The sequence below is a fragment of the Hemicordylus capensis genome, chromosome 2 (assembly GCF_027244095.1).
Source record: "Hemicordylus capensis ecotype Gifberg chromosome 2, rHemCap1.1.pri, whole genome shotgun sequence".
NCBI lineage: Eukaryota > Metazoa > Chordata > Lepidosauria > Squamata > Cordylidae > Hemicordylus > Hemicordylus capensis.
In genome coordinates, this window is record NC_069658.1 from 341,999,367 (window position 1) to 342,018,495 (window position 19,129).

A 19,129-nucleotide genomic window follows, 5' to 3' on the forward strand; every position below is an offset into this window, starting at 1 on the left:
CTGTGAAGACAATACTGAACACGATGGACCTATGGTCTGACTCGGTATGTGGCAGCTTCCTATGTTCCTATGACAGGCTATAGGAGACTGGCTGTACCTGGTGCTTCTGTGGTTTGGTTTGTTTAAATCCGAAGTAAAGTTGCCTCAGGCAGGGCATCTTTTGACAAGATTCTGCACTGATCACACACTGGGCACTGCCCAAGGTGACACAAAGATGCTGCTGGCACACTGGAGGGGTGGCTGGCCTGAGGACACTCGTGCTGCCTGTCAGAGGCCAGATCAACCAGCCACCAGCCAGGGAAAGGGTCCCCCGGCACACAGGTCCAAAGGCCAGGCCTTCCAGTCCCCCATCCCCCAAAAAGCTGACCAGCAGACCTGGCTGCTGCCTTTGTTCCAGGAGAGGAGCCAGCTAATGCAGGCTTCACTTTCAAGCTGCCTCTGGTCACACAGTTCATTCTCTACTTGGTTCACTATGTGCCTCAAAGCCAATTAGGACATGTAGTTTTGTTTTATAGTAGCGCGTCTTCCACAACAGCCACAGCCAATCCTGTTTTAGAAGAGCAGCTGCCTCATAAGGATGGAGATGCAGAGTCAGTGCAAGAGGGAAAGACTGCAACCCAAGACAAGGCATCTTGTCCCCATCTCCTTCCCTCTTGTCCCTCACAGGATATGATACACTACGTTACGCTAGGATATGACATGATGGACATTTATATTCTGCTTTTCAACAAAAAGTCCCCAAAGCGATTTGGGTAATGTATGCTGTCGAGTCGGTGTCGACTCCTGGCGCCCACAGAGCCCTGTGGTTTTCTTTGGTAGAATACAGGAGGGGTTGACCATTGCCTCCTCCCTTGCAATATGAGATGATGCCTTTCAGCATCTTCCTATATCGCTGCTGCCCGATATGGGTATCAGCAGGGATTCGAACCGGCAACCTCGTGCAATGCATTATCAGAGCTCCGAGGGGGGGCAACACATGGGGGGGTGTCCCAGCACCCCAACCCTCAGAGCTGCTGGAAGAGCTGCTGGTCATCTGGGCAGGCAATCCACTCACCCAGGGAAGGGAGGACAATTATCTGCAGATAGGTTTCATCTGCCTTCCCCACAGCCCATCCATGAGCCCTTCTCATGGATCATGAGAAGAGGCTCAAAGGGTATTCACATGTGCAGCCTATCCCAGGCTACGACAGCCCAGCCAGGGTTAGGCTGCATGTGTGAAGCGCTGGGTGCGAGGTTGCTCCTGGTGCTGCCCCTGTGCCTAGCCCCACTTTTTAAACCAGCGTTTAGCCAAGATTAACCTGTGCGTTCACTTAATCTCAGCCGGCAATCATCTGGGCAATCTCTGCTGGGTTAAATGGCTTCCCCCCAGTGTGCTGCCGGCAGTGACTGCTCTAACGAGTGCAGTGGCTGCTCTAACAAGAGCAGCTGCCACATACGTGCCCTAGAGCACCCTGGGATATGGGAGGGGGGAAGTCCTTCCGCTCCCAGCGTCTCCCTCTGCCGCACCACTGCTTGTGTGGGCACGTGGTGTGGCAGAGGGAAGCAGGGGTGGATTAAGCTTTTTGCTGCCTTTAGGCAACCAAAGATTTGCTGCCCTGGCTTGAGGGGCTGGACGGCTATACTTGTAAAGGGGAATCCTTGCCCGATTCCCCTTTACAAGTAAAGGGCTTGCGGGGCGGGGGGGAGTTAAATATTTGTTCCCATGTGCAGAGAGCCCCGAACTGGGCTGAAAATGGCACGACCTGTCATTTGGGAGGCAGGCGGGCCCATGGGAGGAGCTCTCACTGCCATCTCCACTGCGCTGCCACCATCCTTCCACCATCCTGGTGCGCAGTGGCGGTTGTTACAAGGTAGGAAAGGAAGATTGAACTTTCCCTCAACCCAAGCCCTTTACTTGCACACCACTCTCAAAATGTGCCGCCATAGGCAAGTGCCTATATTGCCTATGCATTAATCCGCCCTTGGAGGGGAGGATGGTGGCTGCCCATCTGCCGGGAAAGGAAGGCAAGCTCCTGCCTTCCCCACAGCAGGCCCTCCCTCCCCGGGAGGCATTGGAAAGACCTCCCTCCCCGAGGGCATTGGAAAGACCTCATCATTTTTAATTAAACACAGAGATGTCTCCAATTATTTCTTCTGTTTCCACAAAACAATTTTGTCTCTTGACTCCGTGGACTTTATACTGATGCATAGGAACAGAAGTAAGAAATTGTCTTATTGACTCAGTCAGATGAATGGCATATCTAGCCCCAATCCATGTCTCTCAAAATGAGGGCAAAACAGCAGTGTAGAAACATTGGAGACAGTCTCACCTGCCTCCACCTTTGTGTCCTGCCCCCCCCAATCACCTACATCTGGGAGAAAGCAATGAGTGGTACCTACGCATTCCAGTGCTGGCCACACCCCCTGCATCAGCATCAGAAGCACATTGACACAGGGGGTGTGGCCAGCATCAGAGCACAAATGGACCGCCCATCACCCTCTTCCAGAAGGTGAGTGACTCCTTCCATAGCTGGCTGCTAGGGATGTGCAAGACCTGTTTGTGCACTCTTGGGAAGTTGGGGAGGTTGCTTTAAGGGACAGAGAAAGGTGCTTGCCTACCTGTCAGCTCCCGCCCTCCCGTTCCTCCCGCCCGCCACCGGTGCTCTCAAAAACAGCAGGGATGCTGGGCGGCAGTGTTCCTGCTTGCACCCCAATCAGCGTTGGCATGCTCATGGCCGACGAACATGCACATGCACATTCACATGCAGGTCGACCATGAGCATGGCTACAGTGATCGGGGCACAAGCAGGAACACTGCAGCCCAGTGCACCTGCTGTTTTAGAAAGCACCGATGGGGGAAAGTGGCAGCTTAGGGGCTGACAGTCTCAAACCAAACTGGACCAGCTAGTTTTGTGCACACCCCTACTGACAGTTGGGCAGTGCCTTCCATGTCCCTTAAAGCAACCCCCCGGCACCCTTTGAACTGGTTTGAATGCCAGTTGATTGAACTGGTTCGGCGCACCAGGTAAGGAGTGCTGAACTGGTTGTGCACATTGCTCCTGGCTGCTTCTTTTCTCTCCCTTGCTCCTAGCAACAGGCAGTGCATGTGTGCCCTATGCTGTCTACACCCCTGTGTTGACATGTTTTTTATGTCAGCGCAAGAGGCATGGCCAGCATTGGAACATGGAAACACCACCCCTTGTCCTCTCTCAGCTGGCAAGTGGTTCATTAGCTGGGTGCTTTGGAGGCCCGGGGAGGGGGGGGGGGAACTGGGCGACCTCCGGACATCATCAGTCCAGACACATTTGTCTCCCCTTTCCCAATCCAATGGTGACTACGCCACTGATATAAAGGGCAACAGAAGTGTTCTTCATTACCTGTTGTTTTGTCCTGTTTACTTTTAGGAGACTTTGTAGATTAAGAGATAGGGACAACATCAGCAGTTTTGGAGGCTGCTGGCTTTTATGAACCTTCCTGACAACGCCTTGTCCTTCTTGTTAGAATACTGCCATACATGAATCAGTTGTGCAGCAGCAGGCAGGCGGGGGGAATCGTTTCATATTGTTTGAAACTCACTGCATGTTTCAACAACAGGTGTCCTGTATGATATTCTGTCCATTTTTGTCCACACCATTTGTGATTGTATAGAGCAGTCATATTGCTCACATGGCTTTCAGGATAAAAGCAAGACAGACGATATGAATAAAAGGGCAGAGTAGGAGGAGGACATTCTTTCTCTTTTTGCTCCCTCACTGTGAAAGTAAAAGGAAATGCTTACAGGTCACTCTTTGCAAAACAGGCAGTGCTGAAGAGTGAGATCTCACCAGCCAATCTCTGTTAAAGAAACACATACACACACACCCTTCTTCCCCACAGCACCACATAATGACAATAACACCCTGCTATTTTGCAGCTTTTAGGCTTCACCCTGGGAGCTTGCTGTGCTTTGTCACAGGGAGCAAATTGTACTGGCTGGTGAGGGCTCAAAACATGTTCCTGGGGAGGGTGGTGGTTCCTCGTAGGGAGGAGGCTTCCCAACCAGGGAAAAGGAGGACCCAAAAGCAGCTTCACACATGCACCTTCAAGCATCCTCAGTGGCAGCTGGGAAAGCTTCCTGGGGGTACTTCTGCTGGCAACTAGTTGGCAGACCGAAAGTTCAGGGATAGAGAGGGGGAGTTGTCTGTGGACTGGAGAGTCACTGTTGGTCGGCTGGGTTCTTGGAACTCCATCGCCTATTGTAATTGAACAAAACAGAATACTATTGAGTTCAAATCCAATTTAAGCTTCTTCTATGCATTATTTCGAACTGATTCTTGTTTTATCTGGTCAGCTCCACCAATTATGATTGTTATTTCCCGTTGACTCTTCTCAGAAACTGAAGGACATTTCCTTCTTACATAATAAAATCATTGATAACTAGACTTCATGGCAAAACCACGAGCTTTCCCCCCTAAGTACACATGCCGCCTGGAATTAAAATACAGCTAAAACCTGCTCAGCTCATTGGGGGAAACAATGGATATGCCTGTGGAAAGCTCTTTGTACTGATGAGACCCTTGCAATGCCCTCAAGCTTGGGGACCTCCAGAAAGAGTATTCTTCAGGTCCCCAATACAACAACATTATGATTTACTTAGTACTGATAGTAAAAGTAAAATAATAGCATAGTTAGTTTTAGTAAAATAATGTAGAACTAGCTGGGCGGGGTGCAGAGCATCTGTGCCTCCAGCTGGCCCACCCTCCTGACATTGCCTTTTTCTCCCCACCCCCTGCTTTCTGGCCAGCCGGCCTGCTTCTTTTCTCCCACGCTTCTTACCCCCACTGCCGTTTCTTCTCCCCCACCCCCCATGACCACCTCTTGCTTTCCGGCTGGCCAGCCCAATTCTTCTCCCCCCCCCACCTGCTTCTCGAGCCCCCTGCACTTTCTGGCTGGCAGGCAGACTGGCAGGCCAGCTTCTTCTCCCCGCTTCCCAGCCGACTGGGCTTTCTGCTTTCTGGACGGCCACTTTTCAGCCATCCCCACCCCTCGCCGCCGGCTGCTCCTGCCTTCTCTGCCCACCCACCAGCACCACCATCATTTCCCCGGCCGCCTGGCTGCCACCATTCCCCCCACCACTCATCCCCATCACTATCCAGCAGCTCTCTGAACTCTTGAGAGAACTGTCACGCATGGGATTAGCGACAAGTATGTTTAAGAGAATTAAATATATAGATATATAGATACTTAGCACTTATACAGAATTCAAAGCAGTTCACAAACAGTGAGGTCGTTCACATGACCTCGGGCCAGGGGGAAGGCAGGATCGCTATCACCTTCCCTTACACGACCATCGCTCCTGCTCTGCTCACTGTGCAGCACTCCCAAATGGGTACTACTGCGGTTGTCACGCCCTCGATCTCGGACAGCAAGGAGGAAGGGGAAGGTGTCAACTTTCCAGGCGATGCAGGAGTGTCTGAGGGGCAGAGTCTGGCTGTCAGTGGTCATGAAACAGCTGTGGTTAATGATTCAGAACAGGCACAACAACCTGAGGCAGCAGAAATTGTGAAAGACCAATCTGAAGAAGAGCTATACAACCAGCCCCCGCTGACTCCGCAACAGCGGCGTGTCACGAGACGCCGGGATCAATTGGAGACTATTAGGAGAAGCAAACGCCTGTTGCAGAGGGCTGATAAGCCTTGAATGCCTGCCAGCTGGGAGCTCTCGGCTTGCACTATAAATCACGTCACCAGTCTTCTACTTACTGCTGAAAAACAACATTCGTCATCCCTTGTGCTGACAGCGTGCAGCCAAGTCCGGTCGAGACAAACTTCCTGAGCCATATCCAGTTTCAGCAGCTTCACTGTGTCTCGTGATCTTCCCTGGCAGTCGGCCAGACCTTGACAGCGGTGAAAAGCACAGCAACAGAGGCTGGGGGAGGATGCCCGGCCTCCAGAAGGCCCACAATGAATTGCACTGAACACATGGTGCACTGAAGCCATTCTAGCAGCCAGGGCATTCCTTCCCCCCAGCCTCTATGGTAGCACAGGCTGCCAGCCACATGACTGGGTGGTGGGGTAGGAGGCTACACAGGCACCCCCCTACCTCACTTTTAGCCTGGGTAATAAACCTGTGCTACCCATTTGAATGCCCTTACTATCTTGTAACATTAAAAACCCGACATGTTAGGTCAGTAATAGTATCCTCTATTCTCAATGGGGGATTGAGAGAGGCCATCTAGCTTAAGGCCACCTAATATATAAACCCAAGCCATGTCTTCATCTATAGCAGGGGTCCCCAACCTTGAGTGTCTTTGTTGTACAACTTCAAGTCCCATCCACACCAGACATAATACCTTCAGCCACTGTGGCCAGGGATGATGGTAGTTCTAGTCCAAGAACTAAGGCATCCAAGGTTAGGAACCCTGGACCTACAATAGCAGACTTATCCCAAGACAGTTGCAGTAGGTGACATCCTGACTAACGAGGTGCATGTGTAACTAGGGTCTGCGGCGACACAGAAGCACCCCTTGTGCAAATTCCCTTGTCTTCCAGCACCCATGTTGTTGTGCAATAGGGCTAAGAGTCTGGAGTGCTCCCCGTGCTCTAGAAGAACTTCATGAGATGGGAAAGCCCTTCTGCGGACGGAGGCACTTCAGACCCTTAGCCCTCTTGCACGACCATGCAAGAGGATAGGGGTGCCAGAGGATAGGGGGCATTGTGCACGGAGTGCTGCTGAATGCCCACTGATGTCACTTTGTTAGAATTGTAGCCACTATGACAATAATTCTGACTTAATTGTGAGAGTTTCCACCGTTTCCTCAAATGGCACAAGAAAAGCGTTATCTCAAATGCTGTGCATTCATTCTCCACAGCATTTCTCAGATAAAACAGGAACATTTGTTCATACACTAGGTGAGAGAATACCATCTTGTGCTGGAGTACACCATGAACAGTATGATCAAGCTGCTTTCCTTGGTGGCAGCTGACACGACCCATCTGGAGAAACCTTTCCTTCAGTTATATGTCTGTACCACCCAGCACATTGGCGGGGTTTAAAATGTATATATTGTTGCCTGCTGCTTGCACATTTCAAGTAGTGATTCAGATTATGTGTTGGATTATGTGCACAGATTATGTGCACATTAAAAGACTGTGGGGCTATTTGTTGGGGGTTGTAATTTTTTACCCCCAGTTAATTAGCACAGCACTAAAGAAGAGCACCCACTCCAGTTACAGAATAGAATACAGAGTTTAGTTGTTTGCAGCTATTTAGAGAAGAGACATGGAAATTCTTGTAGAACTAAATACTAAGTATTTATTGGTGAAGTACACTTTGGATAGGAAACACCTAATCCTTAATCTAAAGAACTACATAATGAAGAAAGAGAGAGAGAGAGAGAGAGAGAGAGAGAGAGAGAGAGAGAGAGAGAGAGAGAGAGATGTTTCCATTTGTTCCCTAAGAGGAAAGGAAGGGAATCTGACTCTCACAGGAAATACCTGTGGAGTCCAATCAGGGGTCAAAGAGTAGAAAAGAACAGCTAGAACAGCTTACTCACTGTCTCTACTCCCAATGCCCCCAGTGGTCATTAGGATAGTTAGTGAAAAAGGTTGATGAACTGGAATCCCAGCACAATCCACACAACCATGCGTGCAGCTGGGCAGGCGGGAGGTGGGGGGGCAGGGTTCAACCTATCTTCCCCCAGACAACCACTCTGAGCCCCTGAGGCACAAAACCATGTGCCCACATGACCAGCACTGCTGGGAGCAGTACCGATAACTATCTACACTGCTCCTGGCAGTGTGGGTAAACAGAGGCCAGGACTCATTGTCCAGGCCTCCGAGGATCCCACAGTGCACCACCCACCAAGAATAGTGCACTGGGGGATTTCCCCCAGGGGGTGGGTGCTCTAGGCATTCATCTCTGTGTCAGTGCGAGCTGCAAGCAGCAGTTAAGGGTATATTTACAGTTGGCTGCCAGTTCTCACGGGCAGCCAAGCCCAGGCTTGGCTGCTTAAGCCTGGGCTTGGCTGCTTGTGAGAACAGCCTCAATGTTTATACTTGATTTCATATTATCATCATAAATACCGGTTCATGTTGTATTTAATTTGTACATTATGGGATGGTTTGGATGAACAGCCCCCCCCCCAGTTAAAAGGTAGCATGATAGGGGTCAGATGTGCATACCCATGTTCCTCATCATCATCTGAGAGGGCAGTGTGGAGCATCATCTGACCAGGGATGACCAGGTGACTTTCCTGGCTGGATTTGCCTCCTGCACTGTGTTCCCTTGTTTGCAAATATATGGACACAAATGCTATATATATATATTGTCAGAAGTGCAGAAATGTTTGCTCTATTCTATATGACAATATGCTATATGACAATATACATATGTCAGAAGTGCAGAAAGCCAGTGAGGTTTTCTAGAAGCCAGATTGGAGTCAGATAGATGGAGACCTGAGCACACAAGCAAGAAGAAAATCTGTTCCTATTGGTTTATTCTGTCATTCCATCACACATGTGCACATGCATGTGCGCATATGCACACACCTGCCTCTGCAGCTGGATCACTTCCATCATAATTTGGAAGAATAACTTGCTTCCTCCCCTCTTTAGCAACCCAGGCGTCAATGGCTCCTGATGTTTGGATTTTTGTACCCTTGCATATTCATGGGTCCACAGTACTCAGTTTGATTTTAGAAAGAAAGAAATGACCAACCTTGAGAAAAACAACTAAGAGATCGATTAGGTGGGAAAGATTAAGAGCTCTGTCTGTTTGGCAAGAAAGTGCCACAATGATGAATCTCTAGAAGTCATGTAAATGCCAAGGATTGAGAGGGATTATTTAGGGCTTTACATGGCAGGTACATGAGTAGAAATGCAATAGAACCAAAAGAAGGAAAATGTGAACTTTGTATTAGGAAGAGCTGCCTGTCAAATGCAGTTATATCAGATGCAATGACGTGTCTCTACCCAAACCCGTCAACAAGCCATGGAGCCCTTTCTCATGATCAGTGAGAAAGGGCTCTGATCTGCAGGGGAGGAAGCCTTAAAATGTTTACCTTCCCAGAAGATGATTGAGGGCTCCTTCCTGGGTGGGTGGATTATCCTCCCAGATGATTGCCAGCTACTGCTGGCAACATGGAGGTTCGAGGACTGGGATGTGTCTTCCCAGCCCCGAGAACTCCTATAATGCGAGAGTGTGGTGCATTATAGGGATCCTCCTGGTAGTGGCTGGGAGGCTACTCATGTGTAGGTGCCACGCAGAGCAGAGTGGCACTGACACATGATCACTAAGCCCAGTTTAAGGGCACCCTTGCACCCAAAACCTGGGCTACCTGGGTTTGCTGCTGTGCCACCTAAGCTACCTATGTGAGTTTGCCGCTATGCCGCTGCTGGGAGCTGCACGGTTTCCGGCTGTTCACATACGCCGGCAAAAATGGGCTGGGCTTCCTTAGTCCGTTTTGGCCTGTGTGTGTGAATGGCCCCATGGTTTAATTCAAGTCATCAAACCATGATTGGCTTGAAGTTGGCTTGTTTGTCCTAACTATGGTCTTCTGTGATGTCTGAACCCACATCTCAGTTTGTTTCTGTAGCTCTAACCTTGCAGAGTTCTTGCAGAGGCAAGCCTAGACCATAGGAGGTAAGACGAAGGAGCAGGATCCAAACAAACATGGCTAAAGAAACAAGGAGGCGATTCCCACAATCACTGGGAAGCAGGCTAAAGGAGCCCGCTTCCCAGTGGTCGTGGGAACCACCGGGCTTGCAGGTGAGCCCGGTGCTCCTAAGGCAGCTAGCCCGCCTAGAACACCCTCCCCTTAAAGAGGTTAACAGAGCGAGTGCTCTGTTAACCTCATTTGTTTTTGCTCGTGTGTCACCGCGGTGTGCGGCAACACACAAGTAGACCCCCAACCGGGAGGATGCAGCCAGCCTCTCAGGCTCGGGGGTCTCCCTGCAGAGGGGGGTCTCCCAGGCTCGGGGGGTCTCCCTGTTCTCCCTGCAGACCTGACAGAAGCTCTTCTCATGGATCATGAGAAGAGCTTCAAGATTTGGTGGTTAGCCTGTGGCACTAACTCAGTATACTTAAATAAACCTTGTTAAAAAGAGCAGTGGTTCTGCATGATGTCTGAATCAACCCACTGTGTAAGTAGGAAGGGAACAGTTCAGAATGTTGTGGGAGATTAATAACCAAGAGCTTACAAAAATGGGAGGGTATAGGGAGAAGAAAGAGGCTGAACTTTATATTGAGTTAACCAGCTGTATCTTGGGCATAGGTCTCTAGTTTGTATATACAAACACCCAGAAACCACTCAATATTACCTGAATTTTTCTTACGAATCTTTGCGATTTGTATTAATGTTATAATGGTGTATGTTTTTTTAAAAAATTAGATTTGTATTTTAATACAAATTAAATACAAATCTTTTAATTAGATTTGTATTTTTATATTCCAGTTTAATATTTTTATTGTGTAACTGTTTTATAGTTTTATCTTTAAAATGTTTTATAAACCGCCTTGAGCTTGTTTTAATGAAAGGCGGTATAAAAATCTAATGATCAGTCAGTCAGGCTGTGGAATAATTCTGGCATTTAAAGCATTAGAAGCTGCCTGATGTAGGAAGTTTGCATGTTCAGGGAAGTAAGTGTAAAAGGTCTGCTCTGTTTCTAATTTCTGAAAAGCAACGGCTGAGCTGTGCTCAGTTGCTGATAATGAGGATGATGAAACATTTGCTTCAGTTGTAATGCCTAGTGTAATAAAACACTTTCATAAATGTTTGCAGGAGGAGCATTGTGCTCCCAGGAAATTAATGTCATGTACTAAGAAGCCAATAAAATGTAGAGAGAGACAAACATAAAGTACAACATTGTAAAATGTAGAAAAACCAACACACGATTCTACATTTAAAGGCTTATAATAAAACATTTGCCAACTCAGCTCGGACTGTTTCCAGACGCAGAATTCAGATTCCCTTCTGAAATGGAAAGGGAGAGATGTCTGAGAATTTAAGCCAAAACTAGAGTATATGTATTTTCTGCAAACATCCCCGGGGTTCATTCACACTGATGCCCCTAATAAAATTAGAAAGGTAATTATCAGTTGCAGAGGGATACTTATTGTTATTCAATGGGTTGGTTCTCTTTAAATAATGATGGTGATGATGATGATGATGATGAGGAGGAGGAGTCAAAATAATCGACATAGCAATGCCAGGTGATAGCAAAATAGAAGAAGAAATAGAAAAAAATAACAAAATACAAAGATCTACAAATTGAAATTGAAAGGCTGTGGCAGAAGAAGACCAAAATAATCCCAGTGGTAATTGGCGCCCTGGGTGCAATTCCAAAAGACCTTGAAGAGCACCTCAACACCATAGGGGCCACAGAAATCACCATCAGCCAATTACAAAAAGCAGCTTTACTGGGAACAGCCTATATTCTGCGATGATATCTATAGCAACAACAAGAACAATACTGATAACAAAATTCTGACATCCCAGGTCCTTGGGAAGGACTCAATGTCTGGATAAAACAAACCAGGCAATAACACCTGCCTGACTGTGTAAACAAGACATAATAATTCAAGGTAGAAGTGTTTGTTCAGCAAGGTTCCAAGCCCTGGCCATACTCCAGAGAATCAGCCCTGTGTCAGCAAACACTGAGGTAGAAGGAGGGGGAAGTAATCAGGTGCTAGCCTCAATCTGGACAGGATGATGCAGGGTGTGCTTTTCCTCTACCTTCAATAAAATTGCCGTTTAGCCCCTGATTACTTCCCCTTCCTCCTACTTGGATGTTTGCCAACACATGACCATTTCTTGGGAGCATGTCCAGGGCTTGAAGCCTAGCTAGACACCCCATTACCCTAATTTTGCTCGTGAGAACCAGCTCAGTATCTGAGAACAGCAGCATTTATTTATTTATTTATTTATTTATTTATTTATTTATTTATTTATTTGAGAGGTTTTTTTGACATATTTCTATACCACCCAAAACTTGTGTCTCTGGGCGGTTTACAATTAAAATAATTTAAAACATTTAATCAATTAACAATTAAAATCATTTAAAAGATTAAAAATATTTAAAACCCAGTATTAAAATTATTTAAAACTATAAATCTAATTAAAAGCTTGGGTGAATAAATGTGTCTTTTTACAAAGTTGCCAGGGAGCGCATTCCAAAGTCCAAGGGCTGCAATGGAGAAGGCTGCCAAATGACTTGGCAGCAACCACGGACGAACCTCTCCAGATGATCTTAGCAGGCGGTGGAGCTCATGGCAAAGAAGACATTCTCTTAAATACCAAGGTCCTAAGCTATTTAGGGATTTATAGGTAATGACCAGCACCTTGAATTTTGCCCAGAAACATATCGGCAGCCAGTGCAACTCCTTTACGACAGGAGTAATATAGTCTCTTCTAGTTGACCCAGAGATCAACCTAGCTGCCGCATTCTGAACCAACTGCAGTTTCTGGGCTACGTACGAAGGCAGCCCCACATAGAGCACATTGCAGTAATCTAGCCTAGAGGTTACCAGCAGATGTACCATTGTTTTGAGGTCATTCATCTCAAGAAACGGACTCAGTTGGCGTATCAGCCGAAGCTGATAAGAAGCATCTCTTGCCTCCACCTCAACCTGGGACACCAGGGAGAGGTTCTAATCCAGAAGCACCCCCAGACTGCGTACCTATTCCTTCTGGGGAGTGTGACCCCATCCAGAACCGGAAGATCAAAATCGCCTCCTGAGTTTCAACCCCACACAATAAGTACCTCCGTCTTATCTGGATTCAGCCTCAGTTTGTTAACCAGCCCCTTACTGCCTCCAGGCAGGCGTTTAGGGAGGCTATGCCTTCTCCTGATGATGTTGACATAGAGAAATAGATTTGGGTATCATAAGCATATGAATAACACCCTGCAGCAAATCCCCTGATGATCTCTCCCCAAATCTGAAGTTTCGTATGGTGTCCCTCAGTATTGTCTCCGATGTTGTTTAACATCTACCTGTAACTACATGTAGATGTTAAAAAACATCGGAGACAATACCGAGGGACACCATACGAAACTTCAGATTTAGAAGAACAACAGTCTCCAAGGGAGCATCATCTGGAATCTGCCCGTGAGGTAGGAGCGGAACCAATGCAAAGCTGTGACTCCCACCCCCAATCCCCTCAGGCATTCCAGAAGGATACTATGGTAAATAGTATTGAAAGCTGCCGAGAGAGCCAAAAGGACCAACAGAGTCACACTCCTTCTGTCAATTCCCAATTGGATATCATCCATCAGGCTGACCAAGGCAGTCTCCACCCCATAGCCTGCCTGAAAGCCAGTTTGAAATGGGTCTAGATAATCAGTTTCCTCCAAAACCGCCTGGAGCTGGGAGGCCACCACCTTCTCAATCACCTTGCCCAACCTCAGAAAGTTGGAGACAGGCCTGTAGTTGCTTAACTCTGAGGGATCCAAGGCAGGCTTCTTCAGAAGCGGTCTAATGATTGCCTCTTTAAGACAAGGAGGCCTCCTGCCCTCCCTCAGAGAAGCATTTATAATTTCTGCTAGGCCCTCTACAACAGCCTCCCTGCCAGATAGTATAAGCCATGTTGGGCAAGGATCAAGAATGGTAGGCCACACCATTCCAAGCAACCTGTCCACATCCTCAGGAGTCATGAACTGAAACTGATCCAGGGTCATCACATAAAGCTGGACACCTCGGTGTCAGACACTGTAACAATTGTGGAGTTTGAATCCAAATCGGCCTGAATACGAGAGATTTTGTCCACAAAGAACTCATTAAAAACATCACAGCGAGTAACTGTTGGTTCTAAGTACTGATTCAAGGGGGAAGGGGCACACATTAGCCCCTTAACGACCCTGAACAACTCTGCCGGATGTGAACTTGCAGATGCGCTACGGGAGAAAAAGAATGGATTCTTTGCCGCACGTATCACCTAAGCATAGATCTTCAAATGCGCTCTATGTAATAATCTGTCGGATTCGAGTTGAGTCTTCATCCACTTGTGCTCTAGTTATCTACCTCATCACTTCAGCCCTCATAGTTCTTCCGTATGCCAAGGGGCCAGTTTTGAAGTGGGTTGGAGAGGACGCTTACGAGCAATTGTGTCCACTGCCCTAGTGAGTTGATTATTCCAATTCTCCAGCAGAGTGTCGATAGAGTCACCAGCACAGCCAACACTAAATCCCTCCAGGGCTTTTTGGAATCCTATTGGATCCAGTAACCGTTTCGGGCGGACCCCTGCAGAGGTGGGATGTGGTTGTGAGTCCAACCTTAACCAGATGGTGGTCCATCCATGACAATGGGGAAATCACAGGAGTCCCCATCCACAGAACACCACCCTGTTCAGAGTGAAAGACCAGATCAAGCGTGTGACCAGCAATATGCTGGTCACATCATATATATATTATATTTGAGTAACTCAGCTCTGTATTGCTTTACCCTGGAAAATCCCAGGACAGACTTATCAGAGGACTGACGTTGGTTACTGGTCCATCTGGACCAAGGATTGTTCTTACCCCTAAGAAGGGTAGGGGCTGTGGCTTAGTGGTAGAGTGCTTTTTGCATGCAGAAAGTTTAAAGTTCAATCCCTTGCATCTCCACGTAGGGCTGGGGAAGACTCCTGTCTGACTCTGGAGAGCTGCTGCTGATCAGTGTAGGCAGCTGAGCTAGCTGGATCAGTAGTTGATTCAGCATAAGGCAGCTTTATATGTCCATATATGGGATCAGAAAGGCTTAACAACCACTTATTGCTGCAAAAGTAAAAATGTTTCTCCCAGTTGCTCACATGGCCTATCTTGGCCTGATCACTTTTGGGTCACCAAAAAGTCTTAAAGAGATAGTACCCAACAAGTCACTTGACGATCTCTGTGAAGATTCAAATTGAAAGTCCTACTGTTTTCAGTTTCATAGCTGCTCCCATTTCATCCTGCTACAAACACTCAAAGGTAGGGGGCCACAGCTCTGTGGTAGAATCCCTACTTTGTGGGCATCAAGTCCCAGGTTCAGTCTTCAGCACTCTAGTTAAAGCATCACTGGCATCCAAAGATTAACGATGCAGTTCTTTCCCCTTTACTGCTCCTTATGGCTAGACTCCCTCCCCCTACTCCTATGTGATGATCTCTCTCTCCCCTTCTCTCCTTCAAAACCCACCTTTTCTGTGAAGCCTTTGACTTGGGCATCCATCCCCTACTGCAATAAAAGCGAAGTATGTGTAACTAAACAGAGTGCATATTTCCCCTATTATTCTTGTCCAAATCTTCCTCCCTTCACCCTTTGTTGAATTTTAAACTTTAAGCTCCTACAGCAAGAGCCTGTCTTTGCTCTGTGAGCTAAATGCAAGTAAATAATTACAGCCTTGGGGAGCTTCTGCTAATCAGAACTGACAATACTGAAATAGATAGACCAATGATCTGAGTTCATGTAAAGCATATGAGAATAGGAAGCTGCTTTATACTGAGCCAGATCACGGGTCTATCGAGTCCAGTATTATTGACTCTGACTGGCAGCAGCTCTTCAGAGCCTTAAGTGGAGGTCTTTCCCATAACCTCTTACCTGATCCTTTTGTTGGGAATTGAACCTGGGACCTTCTGTATGCAAAGCATGTCCTCTACAACTGAGATATGGCACTTCCCAGTGTAATGTATACAATACAGGGGAATTTTGCACTTCGCGAGGCTGCGGAAGATAATGGTGTATACAGGGGCAGCCCTTCCATAAGGCAAGGTGAGGTGGTAGCCTCAGGCAGCAGATTACTGGAACACCAGCAATAATGCTTTTTTAAAAAGAGGGGGAGAAGGCCAAGAGGGTGTATTCAAAAGGGGCGATATTTGGCACCTTTCTTCAGGCACACAGAGGCCTTGAGCCACCACTGAGTGTATAGGCATTGTGATGGGCATACCACTCTCTTGTGCTAGTGTGGAGGGCCCCCATGATTGACAAATCGGAGAGTATCACAAAGTTGCATTAGCAAAGATGTCTATAGAACATCAAGTCCTGTCAGGAATGGTGTTTGCTAATAGTCATTTCACTCCTGACCAGAGACTAATACATTTTTGTCCCTATGGGCAAAAAAACAGTGAAGATTAGGCTGATAAATGTCTGCTATTTCAAATGTGTTTGTGCACAAGTGTAACTGTTTTTCAGGGCAAACAAAAACACCAAGGCAGAATTATTCTTGAATTTTTATCACCGTATATCCATTGGGATAGACAGACTTCAATATAAGAACAGAACAACAAGGAAAGATTGGCTGCATGCGCTCTCTCTCTCTCTCTCTCTCTCTCTCTCTCACACACACACACACACACACACACACACACACACACACCCCACCACTACCACCATTCATGATCTGCTGGAGCTTCTTAAGCTTCTGATGTTTGTCACCTCTGGGATAGTGTGAGACTGTTGTCCCCAAGCGCCAAGGCACATTATAGCACAGCAGGGAACAGGTGGAAGAAAGTTCACACTGCCTAATTCCTCATATCTTACTTTGACACAAACCTTGTGTGTGAGTCAACACATTTACCCCAAGAAACATGCTGAAAGAAATGGGAGGAGAAATATTATGAAGAAAGGCAAACAAGGAGATATGAGGGAAGGAAAAGCAGGTCTAATGAGAGATGGGAGGCATTTGTAGACATACTATGCTACACAGGTGTAACTGAACAGAATTTGAGCTGTTTGGTAGGAGAATATTTTTTTCCAGTAGTCACAATGATTTTCCTAGCAAAGAAAGCACATTTGTAAAAACAGCCCTTGAGAAGAAGAGGCATCCTTATTTTGAAACTTCAACGGCAAGCTTAAAGATTTGTTGGCTTCCAGTTACAAGTTCAGCTACCTAAACAGAGATTTTCATCTCTGTTAAAATGATTGTTGTTGTTGTTGTGAGCTATGGCTGCTGTAATACCAAATATTCCTTGGAGTTGGTGTGGCATGGTTCTGAATGGGCAATCGGTGCCTGTTAGCTTGATAAAAGAATTGCTCCTGAAAGAGCTGATAGCGACTGGTTTGTTGATTTGGGGGCCATTCATGGGACCTGCCGGGTGGGCGGGCAGGGGGAAAACTTTGCAAATTTTCCCTCCCCACCCCCGACAATCGTCTGTCCTTGTTGGGAGTGTGGAGCATTCTCCCACATGGTCAGCGCTGCAATGTGCAGCATGGAGCAGCACGGATCACTCTGAGGCTGGGACTTGTTATCCTGGCTTCCAATATCCCACAGTGCACCACACACTGAGCTCAGTGCACTGGGGGATTTCCCCAGGGGATGGGCGCTCAAGGCACCCCGACTCTCTGCAAGCAGCTTGCTCTGACGCATGAACTTGCGAGCTGGGTTAAGGGCACCCTTAAACTTGGCTAAGAGCTGGGATTTGGCACTGGCTTTGGCACTGCGGCACCGCTGGGATCCATGCAGGATCCCGGCGGTCCTCATGGGCAGCCAAGTCCGGGCTTGGCTGCTCGTGAGAACAGCCTCTTTAAGTCTTGATGGCAACAGTCTTGAGGGGAAAGGGCTGTTTGAGGTGCTAAAAGTGTGTGTGTGTGTGTGTGTGTGTGTGTGTGTGTGTGTGTGTGTAAAACCTGAATATTATTTGGGTGTTGGTATTGTGCTATTTGAGGACTATTAATTCTCATTAATAGGCTGCTTACTTGAATTTTTTTTTAAAATAAACAGTTATTACAGAAGGTAACCTCTGCTTAGATAGAACTAACCTGGAAATGGAACTGGTTGCTGTATTGCTATCCCTGGAATGTCTCCGCAGGAATGGGGAAGAGGGGCACATATAAGACTCTTGTGAGGGGAAGGGGAATGTTGCTGGAGGGTGAGCACTGCCCCTGAAGGCCAGGCCTGGGAAGCCAAGAGAGGCCTGGAATCAATGGCTAGAATTCCCAGGGAGCCCATTTAGGCTAGATGAGGACGGATATCCTAACGGTAAGAGCAGCTAGACAGTGACGCATCCTGCCTCACACAGTGTTGGGCTCTCCTACTCCAGCAGTTTTCAGACAGAGGCTGGACAGCCATCTGGCAGGGATGCTTTAGCAGTTTCCTACACGGAGCAGAGGGTTAGGACCAGAAGACCGCTAACATCTCTTCCAACTCTCAAATGCAATGATTTTAGCATTCTAAATGTGGACTATAATGTAGAGACTTGTCAGCTTTCATCTGGTGGTTTATTATATCTATCATGATAGTAAACAAGTCATGTATGTTTCAAGGAATTGTATTTTCACACAGAAAAGTGGTTCTCAAATTGGTCACAGGAGTTTTGTGGGAAACAGCCAGAAGGTGGGGTGTGTGATTAGATTGCACATGAAATCCTAGGGAAATCTCTCAGAGACTGGAGCCATCAAGGAGGCCCCAGATTTCCACTGGTAAATCCCATTCCTCCAAAATGATTCCAAGGTCTCCTGTACCACTGGCACTGTTTCAGTGGCTGCCTGAGTTTGGATGTTATAGATCCCTGGGAAATAATATAGAGAAATAAAGTATACCCATAGATGCCTGTTCAGATGAGGAGTATGTATGGTGCTTACACACACACACACATGCTGATTTGTGAACTTCTTTCCCTACAGACCATCAGAAGCTGGAACGAGAGGCTCGAATCTGTCGGCTCCTGAAGCACCCAAATATAGGTAGGAAAAAGTCCTCTTCTTTTCATGATGGGTGTATTCATTTGGGAAGGTAACACCCGTCTGAGCTGTCTTTCTTCCAGTTCTACTAACTGCCAGGAACCAGGTCCATCCCCATATAGGAAACTGTCAAAAGATAAACTGCACAAGATAACCCTGATGCTTTCACCATGCATTGTAATGTTATCTCATATAATTTATTTATTTATTTATTTTAACGTTTATATCCCACTCTTCCTCCAAGGAGCCCAGAGTGGTGTACAAAGGCAAACTATATGTTTTGTGAAGCTGAAATTCCGGAATAATAGAAATCTGCCAATTGTATTTCATGAACATATTTGTTTGTTTGTTTATTATAACTGTATACCACCCCAATCATGTGCCTCTGGGTAGTTTACAACGTAAAACAAATTAAGACAAAAATTAAAACATTAAAAACAATCAAAAACCTCAATTCTAGTTTAAAAGCTTGGGTGAACAAATGTGTCTTTAAAAATGTTTAAAATGCTGTCAGAGATGGGGAGGTTCTTATTTCATCAGG

The 19,129-nt window shown here is 46.9% G+C and overlaps 1 protein-coding gene across 3 annotated transcripts in view; it reads left to right on the plus strand.

Moving 5' to 3' along the window:
* The window catches only part of CAMK2A (calcium/calmodulin dependent protein kinase II alpha), a 191,912-nt gene that overhangs the window by 68,032 nt on the left and 104,751 nt on the right, over positions 1-19,129 (plus strand). For all 3 annotated transcript variants that reach the window (XM_053289834.1, XM_053289836.1, XM_053289835.1), the window contains exon 3: positions 18,532-18,591. In XM_053289834.1, the coding sequence (XP_053145809.1) occupies positions 18,532-18,591 (60 nt within the window). The remainder of the gene's footprint in view (positions 1-18,531; positions 18,592-19,129) is intronic.